The following is a 13,984-nucleotide window of genomic DNA, read 5'->3' on the forward strand; positions in this document are numbered from 1 at the left end:
ACATTTGTGCATTTTTCACCTCAAGCTAATCAAAGGGGCTCGATCTAAATGACAGTAAACTAGGGCCCAACTGATATAAAAATGTAGCAAATATTGATTTTAGGGGGCTAAAATTTTTGAATTTTTTTCAATTAATTTATTTTAAATTTACACTATAGTATTTAACTTTACAGACTGATATGGTTGTCAGAGCTACCCATAATGCTTTGCACTTCAAATTTCTGTTTATCACTTCTCAATTTTCTTGTAATTCATTAGTACTCTTCGTAAGAATATTATGTCATTCTCATCATACATGTTAGGTTTAGCTGCATTTTACATATCTTTGTAATAAGCATGATGGTGTTTTGTGTTGTACAGCTCAGCCTCTATTGTTATCATATACTTAAACAGATATTGGGCTGCCTGGTGTTATAAGGTTTAGCCCCATCGACTGGGGTGCTGCAAGCTCAAAACACGGTGGTGCTGTGACCGAACAAAAAGGCGCTACTCATCTGCAATACAATTGGGCGATACCAATCACACTGTGGGTCACTAATATCGGCCAATTTGATCAGCCAATTGATATAGTTGGACCCTACAAGAAACAGTGACTTCAGATCCTGTGACATGCAAAAGGTGTCACCTTAGAGTGACTTTCACTCTGCACTGTAACAGAGAAGAGGTTCAGTACATTTAAAGGAATTCCCTCTCTATGATATTGCTTTGAGTAGTGCAGACAGACTTGTTTTGTTGTATGGGTGTGACCAGCTCACAATGACACCAAGTTTTCTCACAAAGCTATTGAGAAAGTCAGCCAGGCATGCACGTGTCAAAGTTAATTTATATTATATATTTTTCTGCAGAAACAGTTTTGCTCTACCCACATAATATAGCATATTTAACACAAAACAGCCTCCCTAACACATGTACCATTTTTGCACTTCACCCCAAAGTTGTGAAACTTATATATATATATATATATATATATATATATATATATATATATATATATATATATATATATATATATATATATATATATATATATATAAGCATCAACTCATACAGTTAACCTGTTTAAAATCTGTTTGTTTCACAACTTTGGAGGCATGTGGCTGCATGAGGATGAGATTCAAGAAATCTAATCTAATAGAGCTTTGCCGATAGACTCAACAACTCTGTCTCACTTTCTTCTGTTCCCTTTTATTGGACATAATACCGTGTTTAAAACGTGAGATGAGAGCATAAGCACAATGATTTTGAAATCTTTCACCATGTACACACTGTACACTAAGCAAAACAGATATGTTGGTGAAATATATACTTGAGTACACAGCATGTTTGCCCTGCTATCTCCCTTTGAACATGATGCTACATCATGAAAGACTTTGTTCTGCCAAATCAGTGGAGAACACAACCTAACCTGACTCTGCTCTCTCAGGCTTTCTACTGTGAGCATGTTTGATTGTGTTTGTATGTATTTAATTGTGTCAGAGAGACTGTTAAGCTGTTTAACTGGTAAGGAAAGTAAAGACAATCTCTCATTATGTATGAAGTAATTAGCATGCTTACCAGAGATATATATCCCAGTAATGAAAATCTAAACTGGACAAACCGCTCTTGTTGCTAAGGACTTTAAAGTTAGAAAATGTTCTATATGGGTAGTAGTGAGTTTACATAGTCCAGAAGCTGTGAATATAAGGGTTACTGTCTCTAAAAGCTAACACCTATGCATATGTAGACCACATGAATTCCATTGCAGCTCTATAAGAATTACTATTACCAAAATCAGCCACTTGTTGAAATCTACTGAACCCATCCTTTGCATTGGAGAAAAGGCAGAAAAGTGACATTATTCTCTCTGTGCACTTACATACTGCATAGATAAGGTCTGTCTTTTGACAAATAAAGGATTGATGTTCAACAGGTGGCACAGGATATTTGTCTCAGGCAGGCAAAAGCTACCAAACAAATGCATGAAGAAACTGAAAATCAGGTGTGTGAACATGCAAATGGAGCACTGTGTTGACCTAAGGCTCTCCTCTCTCTCCTCCTCTCAGCATACAAACCTGCAGCCTAGATCAACAAATGCTCAGTGGAGAGTAAGACGGCCATGACAACCGATGAAATCACAGCCCATCAATGTCTATTAACAGCTAAACAAATAGTATCAGTGAGGGGTGTCAGTGTTACATTTGTAGGTACTATATCTGTACTGTAGCTAACAGTCATTTTATGTGTACTAAACTAACAACTGAGCTGCACTTTAGCCCAGACTGAGAGATAAACAGTGTGGTATCGACCATGAACAGGCACATTCTTGCAGTAAACAGTGATGCTCACATGCAGGGTAGCATGCTGACCACTTCTTCTGTGCAGTCAACCATTCAGTGAATACACTACACACACATATATGTGCAAACACATCATGCACTGCAATCAGTAATTATACCTTCAGACTCTGGTCACTGAGACATCAACAGGAGAAAGCAGAAGAGTTAAAAGGGCTTAATCATGATGTTAACATAATAGCGAAATTTAGCTACATTCACATACACATTCCTGCATATTTACATAAAAACAAATTTACATATTACATACTTACAGTAGAACCTGTTTTCACTTGAATGTACTTGAATGTGACTGGTGTTTGAGAGACAGAGAAAGAAGAGAGAAAGGGAGAGGCAGAGAGAACAAGGAGGAGAGAGACAGAGCCACAGCAAGGAAAAAGGAGATAGAGCGAGAGAGTGTGAGACCAAAAGAGGGAGAGAAAATGTGAGTGAGCAAGTGAGAGAAAGAGAATGAGCGAATAAGTAAGAGAAAGTATAAAAGAAAGTGTAGGGGAGGAAGTGACAGAAAAAGAGTGAGAGAGTTAGAGAAGGAATGAGAGAGAGAGAGAGAGAGAGAGAGAGAGAGAGAGAGAGAGAGAGAGGTAAACAAAAATGGTAAGAAAGAAAGATTGAGAGAGACAGAGAAAGACATATAGAGAGAGAACAATGCAAATCTCCCTACATTGTCTCCCTCACTGCGGAGCTTCCAGAAAGGCTGGATGTAGAACCAGGAGCCCTCGTTGCCTGAGGGATCGAGAGACACCCGCATAGCGTTCTTCTCTAACAGAGCTGGCAGACGTTTATTGACCGTCAGGTACTTATTACTCTTAATGTGTAGCAGCTGAAACACAGTAAAAAAAAAAAAAACATACAAAATGAGTTTCAACTAAACTGAAAACCCTGGGTGAAGAGGTAGAAAAACACCAAAGAACCCAAAACATCAGAAAAGATCCACAAAGAACATGTTATACATTTTGCAGTGGAAACTGGTCATTTCACTGTGTTAATATACCCGGACTAACAAAGACAAAATCTAAAATTTTGTACATAAAAGGTTTTGCAATTTATTTCTTGAAAGACTTGCACAAGTCTGAGATAGCAATAAAGAGGCATTCAGTTATTTCAAATGGACCAGCTCAGATGTTCATATACTACACTGTATAAAGGCCTACCCAAATTGCTCTAGATGCGGAACAGAGTTGATGGACATGGATGTTTGTGATAACACTTCTGTAATAAATCTTTGCAAACTCTTCCAAATAGTGAACTGTACCTTTCTGCCCTCTACCATTCACTCATTAACAGGTGATTCCTGCAAGTTTTGGTTTCACAAAAATGAAACCGTCCAAAAGTGTGAATAGCACTGAGGTGACTACAAACTACTTGTAGTACAGACTACAAACGCTTCAGCCCTTCGAAACAAACAGACAGGTATTTGAAAGCCACGCACTTTTAAAAGGAAGCAGTAAAATGTTAAAAGCAGCCAGTCCACAGCTTCCTCTTGCTTCAAATTAGGGCCATAAATCAAACTGTCAAAGAATTGTTTCACCCTGTCCTTCTCTCTCTCAGTGCACTGGAAGCCTTGGCTACAGAGCACAAACAAACAGAATGTTCTAGCATGCTCTGAGGAACAGAATAGTTAGTTGATAAGCAGGGTGGCTGGGCTGCACCTGTATGACTTGGCTGTATTTGACCACTTCGCCAAGCAGCTTCTTGTTCTCCGTCTCATTCTGTTTCTGTTCCAGTTCTGCTGCATGCTGGGAAATGTAGGAGAGAAGCAAATCAGCCATGATACCAGAAGTACACAAATTGTGGTAATATTAAGGGGGTGTATGTTAGTTCTGTTTGCATGGAAATGTAAAAGTCTAATTGTCTGCATTGCCGTCATGATTATTTGATTAAACTCAACTGAAAGAATCAACTTAAAATACCAATACGCTTTTGAAGATGCAATTAGTATGTGAACCCTGGATACAGCAGAGTACCTGCAATTTTTTAAAGAGGTCCCCCTCTGTATTGCCCCCTTGCTTTCCCTGTTTGGCCCTCCAGAACTGTTTCTGTGCTGAGTACCGGTTCATAGGACACACCTTGAACAGGCAATCTGAGGGACATGGAAGACCATGAAGCATATAAAAAACATACAGAAAACAACAGAGAGCTTTGTTACATGAACTAACAAAAAAAAAAAACACAGCATGTGAATCAGCACCAGGTGATATGTAGTAATTAGAAACTGTTTTAGACTTGTTCAATCAGGAGTTACATCATTCTTTACAAGCCTTAGTTTAGTGCTTTAGTGGCTGCAGAAGCATGCTTTCAGATCACATAATACTTCCAATGGATTAACAATGGATTTTTTAAAATGATTATTTTGACCAATTCTTTTTGGATTACATATTTATTCATCAAAACATCCCCACACACTCCTCTAGAACTGTGACTGTACAAGACGCTCACAGCACCCTGTCAAAAAACGCTGATTTGGTTAAATTTGTATATACAGCGTTATATGGGCCAATATCAAGATTAAGCAATTAACAAATGATCTGCTGTAAATCCCTGCTTTGCACCAGAGCCCAAACATTAAATCAGTTGATAATATCACCTGATATCCATGACCTGCAGTTTTGCATCATTGAAATGATCACCGCCGTTAAACTTTGTTAACTGGCATCTTTTCTGGTCATGGCAATGCTGGAATTTGAGCTCAAACCCATCTTTAACTGCAGTCACTTGCCATATTTAAGTATGTTCTGAGTATCTGTTAACTTAGTTTCACTATGGCAATCAACAAACAAAGCATGTTAAGCACGGAAAATAAAAATAAAAAAATCTATAAAGAGAACTTATTAAAAATATGAAAAATAATAGGTAACAGAATCCATGTTAGATCAGTATAATCCACTAAATTTTCCTATTGGTCAGACCTTGCGCACACATAGATGTGTTTCATTTGTTTCATGTGAAGAGACTTTCTGAGCGACTTACCTCTGAATTTCTTAGGAGGATTTGCCAGGTCTCCAGCTTCTGGCTGTACCACACACCGATCATCCACCAGCCTGTAGGAACAACATTATGGTTCAGGAGTGATTCACATCGTTGCTAGATGCTCTGAGAGCTGGTTCACACCTAACTTATAGCCTAATGCGCTAAAAAAATAAATAAATAAAATATGAGCACATGACAGTTAGCCTGTCAGGGCTGACTTGGTTTAGGGACTATTGATATAATTCAGTACAAGCTGATTTTCATATAATAGCACGAAATATTATAGTTCAAAATAGAATTACGTTTACTCTATTTTCAGCAACTGCCCAGATAGCAATCATATCAGTCCGCTGGCTTGATAAGTCACCAGATGACCACCAGATTCTTGTCCTGCATACAAGCTCTAACTATTTTTAATCTCCTTATTTTGTCTCCTTATAAGTCAAATATTACAAACATAACAAGAGAAGAAAAAAAAAATAGGCCTGATATAAAATGATTTTAAAGAAAATGTTGCCGCGGACACTGTGCTAGATTAAAATGAGTTACTAAACTAATTTACAAAGTATAACAAAAGGGAAAGGAAAGGAGAAAAACTAAGTAAATTGGACTGCGAGTGGAAAATGAGTGGAATTTTGTCTAATACTCTGCTTTACCACCTCTGGGCCACAAAAGTGCAATGGAAATGGCAAGCAAAAAGCCAGGGGACCTCCAGCTTTACCATCAGCAGGCCAGCAGAGGTACACTATCGTCTTGCTATCAGGGTGGTTACAGTGGCCAGGGACAGGCCTCTTTCATTAAGGTGTAAACTATAAATGCTTTAAGAAAACAATTAAATGCAACAGCAACTCTCAGATTTCACCACATTTAAGACACAATGCACTAAAGCTGGGGTGCACTCCGGTCCTGAAGGGCCAGTGTCCAGCACAGTTAGCCAAGTTTCCCTACACAAACACACTCCCTAAAGTGTGTTCGGGACTGGAGCCGAGTACCCCTGCACTAAAGAATGAATTCCCACCTTCAGATTAAGGTCGTCGAGTGGTCGAGTACTAGGTTAACCTTCAGGTCTTCTAGTCAGTACGAAATTCACGTCTCTGTTGTGTTTGAGGCCAACAATTCAGTGAAATGTCGACTTAAATTAACTGTAAAACGCATTCCTACTTCAGATCAACACCTTGTGATTAAGGCTAGGTATCAAAATTCTATATTTTTATGGCACCAACTGAAACTACCTAGTACAGGTAAAATTCTGGCATCTGGTTCTGAATTTCAGCACATAAGAAGTCCTCCTCAGCATCCGTGAGCCAGCAGGCATGCGGGCTCCATAATCTAGAATACTGCCTGCTGTAAACATGTTATTAATGACAGGGCTCATTCATCATTCATCATTCATACAGTGAGTACCCATTTGCTACAACTACCACAGTTTTAAGCCAAACTAATTTTTGTTTTGCAATTAAGAAGACGGTATTGATAAAAGTGTCATTTAGGTAAAATTAAGGAATCAATACTGGTTTTCCATGATGCATTTATGACTCTGTCGATTACATATGTAATCAAGTAATCTACCATTTATTTTGATGAAAAATCAAGTTATCAGAGTTTTTAAAAAAGAAATTAAAACAAATGGACTCAACTGAACAACAAAACCAAGCAGAGCACACTTTATAGGAAAAAAGAAAAAAGGCTTAAAAAATTATAAAACATATATGAAAACATTACATGGCAAAAAAAGTGCATATAAATGGGAAACGTGTCTATCAGGCTCTTTTTCCCAGACAGACCATTATCTTCATGCAAATCAGCAAACCATCACTGCTGACTCAACCATTCTGATCAATGATTCTAAATGTACTGATGCATTTTCACACCTAGATTATTTCCAAGCAGAGAAGAAACAGGACACCAAATGGAAACTTCCCACAACAGTAGTCCTGAGCTCTATTAGTCACAAAGGGTCACCTAATTAGATAGAGCAGGCTTAATATAGAGAATTAAGGCAAACTCTACTTCAGTCCCTCATAATCCTGAATAAGCAAACCATTCTGCTTTTCAAAAGGAAAACCGTTAAGGTATTCTTTTATTACCTCTTCACAAACCAAACACTATCCTGCACAGTTCCTCATACAACAGAGCCAAAAAGGCATCTCAGCTTCTGCCCACATTTCCGGCTTCTGGGTGCCAGGATTGTGAGAGAAATTCAATAATCCTCAATTCAGGGTTGTTTTAACAGCTTATATAAAGCTCCTTTGTTTGTCCCCCTGATATTGCCAACATATCAGCACACAGGGATGAAAACACAACCCCAAAATATCACTACCTACATGCCTAGAACCAGCGGAGCAGACAGATGGTGACAGCGCACTGTGTAATCACTCCATACAGTCTGGCCTTGCTGCCTGAGACAGCGCAGTATGCGCCACTTTCATATAAACCACGGGAAATTACTTGTTTCTGTTAAGGCCTGATAAAGCAAAGGAGATTAACACTGACCATCCCAGCAGCTCTAGCAACACCTCTCGCCTCTCAGTGATGGTATTGCCTCACTTGAATGAACTCAAAGTACAAACTTGCACATACCTCTAAAAAATAGGAAGAGAACATCAAACACAAGTCGGTCATTTTAATGTCACAAATGAAGCCACAGGACTTAAACCCGATGGAATAAAGGGTTTAGGGCGGTCACTCAATGTCTGCGCTATTTTTGCACTGCCAACAGTGCAAACAGATCTGCTTCCTCTTTAAATGCCATTCTAAGACAGTATTATTATAAGTGTTCAGTGTGGCATTTATGACTGATACAAATTCAGAGTTTTATTGTGCATGTTTATTCCCTATTTAGTCAGGTAGACTAACGTAACACATTGACTGAACTATAGTTAAGTGTACTAGACCTGCCACAGCTCTCATATAAGGGGGCGGAAGCTATGGAAAGTTGGCAAAAGTGACTAATGAAGTCAAAGATTAGCACTATCAGTATACTATTTCAGCACACTGGTAAACAATGACAAGTGTGTAACCTCTGCTTTTCACTGATCATCACCCCATCAAATGAGTATTATTTTTGCTCTCGATTTGTTTTCCTGCTGCATTAATCATTGCATTCCTGTGTTTTTAGATAAATGTTGGCGCCATCGGCATTGCACCTGTTTGCATTAGCAGTCGCCTACTCTTACCCTGGTTGAGGTTAAAAAAAAAAAAAAACACATGCCTCAGCCCACCAGAGCTGCATACAGCACATTTATACCAGCAGCAGCAAAGCAGCATCACATCAACATGGGGTCAGTAAGAGCAGGCATGTTCTAGAAAACAGTAATGATATGCAAATGGACAATAATCAAAGTGATATGTAGTAACTCTCATTTTTCAATGGGATCAAAATAAATTAGACCCATGTTCCTGCTAACAATACATACCTTAAGGTCTGATACACAGAATTTAGAGATATTTCTTGTTACCCAGCGCACTACCATGCCCTTGACTGATATTTATCTAGGAACACGGCTTATGTTAAACTGCGCCATCATCTTCGGCCTACTACTGACCTCCAGAGGACGGTTATTCACCTCCAGCCCTAAACTGCTACACATTAGATATTCCTTTAAGAAGGGACATGGAGGACACGGTTGGTACAGCAACACTGTGTATAGTTTGCACAGCTATGCTTTGAATAGGCTCCTAAAGCATCAAATAGGCAAATTATATAAAAAAATGCCAAAACCTCCATACCTGTAAATCTATATGTAAATATATACACCAGAGAATATTTATGATACACAATAAGAATTACAATTTTTTTGAGGTCTGATAAGTTGGAACAGAGGGAAAGGAACTGGGATTACTAGTTTAAGAAAACATGAAAACTATGAATACAATGACAGGTCTTCAGTATTTCACATGCTGCACTGCAATAAGCCCACTTAGACAGGTCTAGGTATGATTTGTAATAACTCATGTTGTTTTACTGCTGTCTCTTTAAGTACTGACAATCCACAATACACCCAGAAAAGCACACTGTGACAAAATGTGATGTAAACAACCATAACAAATATAAATATCTTACTTAATAGTCAGTTTCTTGCATGAGTGGTAATGTTTACAGAAGGGTCATTTTCTTATGGCAATGCTCATGAACTTCCTCCACTTCCTTTATTATCTGAGATAGCATCTTAAGCAGAGACAAGAAATGCTAATAGGATATACTATAGAGTGCTGGACAGAAAAACAGGAAAAGCACTATTAGACTCACTTCACTTAATCACAAATGACTAACAGTCTCTTGTTCCACTCAAAGTAGTGAAGCTGTGAAACACTGTGAAAGCTGTGAAAGTTGAACTTTAAGAGACGTGGTTAAATATGAACTAAATGTGGCCTGGTTGTGGTTCGTGAACATGCTCATTACAGCTCCATTTACTTGATGATGGAGTAGAAAGGAGACAGACCTTGTCTAGATTAGAATGGCTAAATGTGTCCAAGGTCAGATGTCTAGCAATTACAGAAATCACTAGTACTGCAATAACATTTCCAAAAAGCTTCTTTCTAAAATCTAATTATCAAATGTCTTCTTATATGTGAATAAGCTAAGCCTATGCTGAAATCTGGTGTCACGATATCTTAATATCTTAATATATTGACCTGTTTATCAAAACCAGCTTATGCTTTGCATGCAGTGAGTTACAATCAAGTCATATTTACATTATTCACGCAAAATAAAAAGGAAAAAAAAAAAAACAATCATGACAAAACAGTTGAGTGAATGGTTACGATGTCTACCAACTTCTCATGCAAATGCTTTTCTGTTCCAAAGTAAAAGATCCCATGATCCTACCACAAGGTTCTCTGGAAGCCCTTACCTCAAACGGATGTCAATGCAACTGCACATTGAGACTGGCTCTCATTATGGATACAGTAAGATGTTCTGCCACAGGCATATATGAGCACATTTCTATTGAGGTGAACAGATGGCAGTTCTCCAAATCCAGGCCTTTTCCAGCATCATAGTCTGCTCTGAGTCATTCACAAGCAGTGCTCTGACTGCAGCGGCCAGCATTCAAACATTTACCTCAATCTGTAGGTCAGCACAAAGGACTTTTAACATTTTTACATTAATATGGCCTTTTGAGATTCAAACTAAATCCCTTCTTAATGCTTCAACAACAACAACATGCACTGACCCCCAGGCAAGCAGGTTCCTTTCATGAAGTACAGCTTAGGTGTTTTAAACGAAACATTAAACTGTTTATTACTGAAGCCACAGAACTGCCAACGCAACTAGTGCAGTCATGCTGCAACCTGCAAAGCCCAAAACTGAAGCATCTCATCTGAAGTATGAGTCACGGTGCACCAAACGAACAGCATTAAGGTAGGACTGGAAAGTTTAGGCCAGTGTTTTTGCACAAATGAATTACTTCAACATGAACATATTCAGCTGTATCTATAAGTAAATCTGAATACTCTGCATTCAGTAATAGTACAAGTACTTTACTTGAGGTACTAAAATGTTTTTAGTAGCTGGGCAAGTGGGCAACATGAAAAAATTTATCAAGATCATGATAACTGATGTCACATTATGCTTTTCTGGGGAGGTCAAAATATATATTACATAGGATATAAATCAGAAACTGATTTTTTTTTTTTACTAAATTGAAACACCATATAAATAGCAAATAGTATTATTTATTCATATTGTGACTTTTGCTAATATAAAGCTCTGGACATGTGCTTGTGTGATTCATGTGTTCATTTAGCCCGGAGCGTGAACTTCAGGTTAAAAATAGGCTAATTGGCCGTGAATAATTAGTCCTGTTTAATTGGACTTAGTGCAGCACAGCATGTGAAACATTTCACGATAATTACTGTATTCATAATTTTGAATAGTATTTGTCCAGAGTGGCCCTACTGGCTCTTTTTTGTCTGTTCCAACTCATCATACTTCAGGAAACCTAAATGTTGTGATGCAATGATGGGGGGGGGGGACGCTTTGAAGTATCGTGGTCATATTTTTTGCCATATCGCCCACCTCTACACAAAATAATGGTTTTAAGGGTTCTTTACTAAAGGCAATGATTCTGTTCAGAACCATGAGCTCTGTGTAGAGCCATTTCAGGCTTATGGCAAGGTGAAATGTGTGTTGTAGGCTATATGGTTCTTTAGAGAACCTTAGTGAAAATTATCCAACACAGCACCAAAAAGTTCTATTGTTATAAGTCAAGCTTATAACAATAGAAGAAACCACTTCCAAATAGGGGTTATATAGAACCATATACAACGCATACTCCATCAATCTGAAGCACTAACACCAAGAAAAAAACATGAACTGGCTCTTTGTACAGAACTCTTTACTAAAGAACCCTTAAAGAGTCGTATTTCATAAGTGTGTACTGTATGGAGTAAATGGCAACAGAGGCAGAGCAGGGTTTTACAATGGGCTTGCAGGGCTGCGTTACAGGTAACCGTTTAAACATGTGAGCTGACCGCGAGATAATATACCACCAGGCACGATTTGAAGGCCATAAAGTGATTCTACGAGCAGCGTGTGTAAACAAATAGCCAGCTTTGCATTCCGGTTATGTGATTTGAATGCTCTTCAGCGCTCCAGCACTCACTCACTCACTCACTCCCCCCAGTTCGGTCGCGGTCGCGCCTCAGGCCCACTTCCTTATTCCAAGCTCGATGTTACAAACTTTCTCTGACATGTCTGAGGTGCTGGCCTGCGACTTCCAGACACGTCGGTGTCCGGTAACAGGTCATTTTCAGAAATGTGTACAGTAAGGAAAGTAACGAAAGGTAAGCCAGTGTTAGTGAGAGGTAACGTACCCCAGCGTGCTGATAAATCCATTGACAGTGCCCTCCGCGTACAGAGACACGATGTCCCCAATGTGAAGGAAACTAGACCTGTGTTCTGACATGGCTCCTGGAGTTCGGGTCTAAAAGTGCAGTCCTGAGGAGCAGAGCAGAGCAGGCTGGATTTGAGGGCACTTCCAGCTCTCTGAAACAACCTCAGAAACCTTCCCCTGTCTGTCGACTCAAAGGCTCAGTCCATTTGGCAGAGGGTGGAGGTGTGCTGCTGACAGGAAAACACCGCGAGTCTCACTCGGCAAGTCAAAGCGACTGAAAAGCTGCAGTGCAGAAGGTGCTCAGTGGCGGTTTCTCAACTGACGGTTTTCTTCATGATTGAAAGTTCTTCCTGTGAGACAAACAGGGCTTTTTTCTGCCCAGTACAGCAGCCCTATGGGGGAGGAGACTGCCTTTCAGGGTTGAACAGCCTCTGCCGTGAAATGAAGGAAGTGATGAGGCGGTCTGCTGTGGTATGTGAGCGCTGCGAACAAGCCTGAACTTCGGCTGATGGTGCAGCCGCGAGCTTACAGCAGCCGCAGTGGGAGGCACACTCAGACAGCCTGCTGGATTAATAGGCAAATAATGAATGATTAACAGTCGTTTCTGCTGATAACTGTAGTGTGAGTGAAGTTAAGACGAAGTGGGTAACTGAGCGAGTATGTTGGTGAAAAAGGGGGGGGGGGGGGGGGGGGGGGGGGTTGTTCGATAAAAGAGCCACTACAGTCTTACAGAGGTTTTGTTTACTTCATCTTTATTGTGTAGTATGTTTATTCCTTCAATGAGGACAGCTCATTTTGAATGTCTCGAGGGGAAAGCCTAAAGAAAACTCCTGTCCTACCACTCCCCGAGTAAATAAACAACAAAACTAGGCGTTTATTCAGGTTATTGACACACTCCTCCTTTAATCCCTCCAGTCGACTTTATCAGATTTTACAGCAGCCAGGTTTAACCGACCAATAACCAAAGAAACACTGAGGGTTGAATTGAATATTCAGAGTTACAGAAATTGTATTTAAGCACTAAGACGTGGAATATGGTTGGAAATGTTTTATTCATTTTTATTAAGCTCACATAAAGTCGACATAAAGCCCGATGAATAAATTAAAGTTGGTTTGTTGTCACCCCAAAAATGTTGCTGTTCCGCCGCCAGGATCGCCCAAAACACATGTACGCACTGCCATCTAGTGCCCAATAAACTAACTACAGCAGAACCACGTGGTTTCACGATGACAGACATCTTTCGCCTTTAACCTCCAGCGCGGTCGCCGCTGAAATGCCATCATGAAGGTGAGCACAACTTGATACGGTGCAAGCAGAAGCACTTAGTTTATTCCCTGCTTGTTAAAACAGTCTGAAGGGTTGTTCTCCTCTAATACACATAATTATAATGTGTTAAATGTGATGAGAGAAATGAAGGAAACTAGTTTATTAGTATAGTTCTGCTTTCAGTGACTCTGCGATTTATGGACTGCTTGCCTTAACAATCAGTTATATTTGACAGGCTTCACATATGTTTGAGATTAGATTTTATATCGGCCAGTTTTATGATTGATCATGTTTGGTCTGGTAAACACTGCAATCTAATTTGCAAGTGAATGAACAGAATGTGTTGGGCCAGTAAAGGGGAGCTGTGTATGGAGCAGAAGTAAATGTTTCCCTTTATAAAACAAAGTAATGCATGGCCACGACTTAGTAAGGCATGGGAATGAGACCCTATTGCGTGGCCACAACTTAGTAAGGCGTGGGAACGAGATCCTAATGCGTCGCCACGACTAGTAAGGCATGATCTCGTTCCCACGCCTTACTAAGCTGTGGCCACGACTTAAGTGTCCGATTCCTACGCCTTA

General features: G+C 39.5%; 1 protein-coding gene across 3 annotated transcripts in view; it reads right to left on the minus strand.

Moving 5' to 3' along the window:
- Positions 1-12,604, minus strand: part of itpr2 (inositol 1,4,5-trisphosphate receptor, type 2) — a 94,001-nt gene extending 81,397 nt beyond the window's left edge. For 2 of the 3 annotated variants that reach the window (XM_037539905.1, XM_017690580.2), the window contains exons 1-5: positions 12,117-12,603; positions 5,301-5,371; positions 4,298-4,413; positions 3,983-4,069; positions 2,995-3,153 (exon numbers count right to left, since the gene is read on the minus strand). In XM_037539905.1, coding sequence (XP_037395802.1) covers positions 2,995-3,153; positions 3,983-4,069; positions 4,298-4,413; positions 5,301-5,371; positions 12,117-12,208 — 525 coding nt within the window. In that variant the 5' untranslated portion in view covers positions 12,209-12,603. Of the gene's footprint in view, positions 1-2,994; positions 3,154-3,982; positions 4,070-4,297; positions 4,414-5,300; positions 5,372-12,116 lie in introns of all 3 variants that reach the window. The other variant, XM_017690590.2, reaches the window with a different exon arrangement.
- Between the last annotated feature and the right edge of the window lie 1,380 nt (positions 12,605-13,984).

This window comes from Pygocentrus nattereri, chromosome 7 (assembly GCF_015220715.1).
Source record: "Pygocentrus nattereri isolate fPygNat1 chromosome 7, fPygNat1.pri, whole genome shotgun sequence".
Taxonomy (NCBI): Eukaryota; Metazoa; Chordata; class Actinopteri; order Characiformes; family Serrasalmidae; genus Pygocentrus; species Pygocentrus nattereri.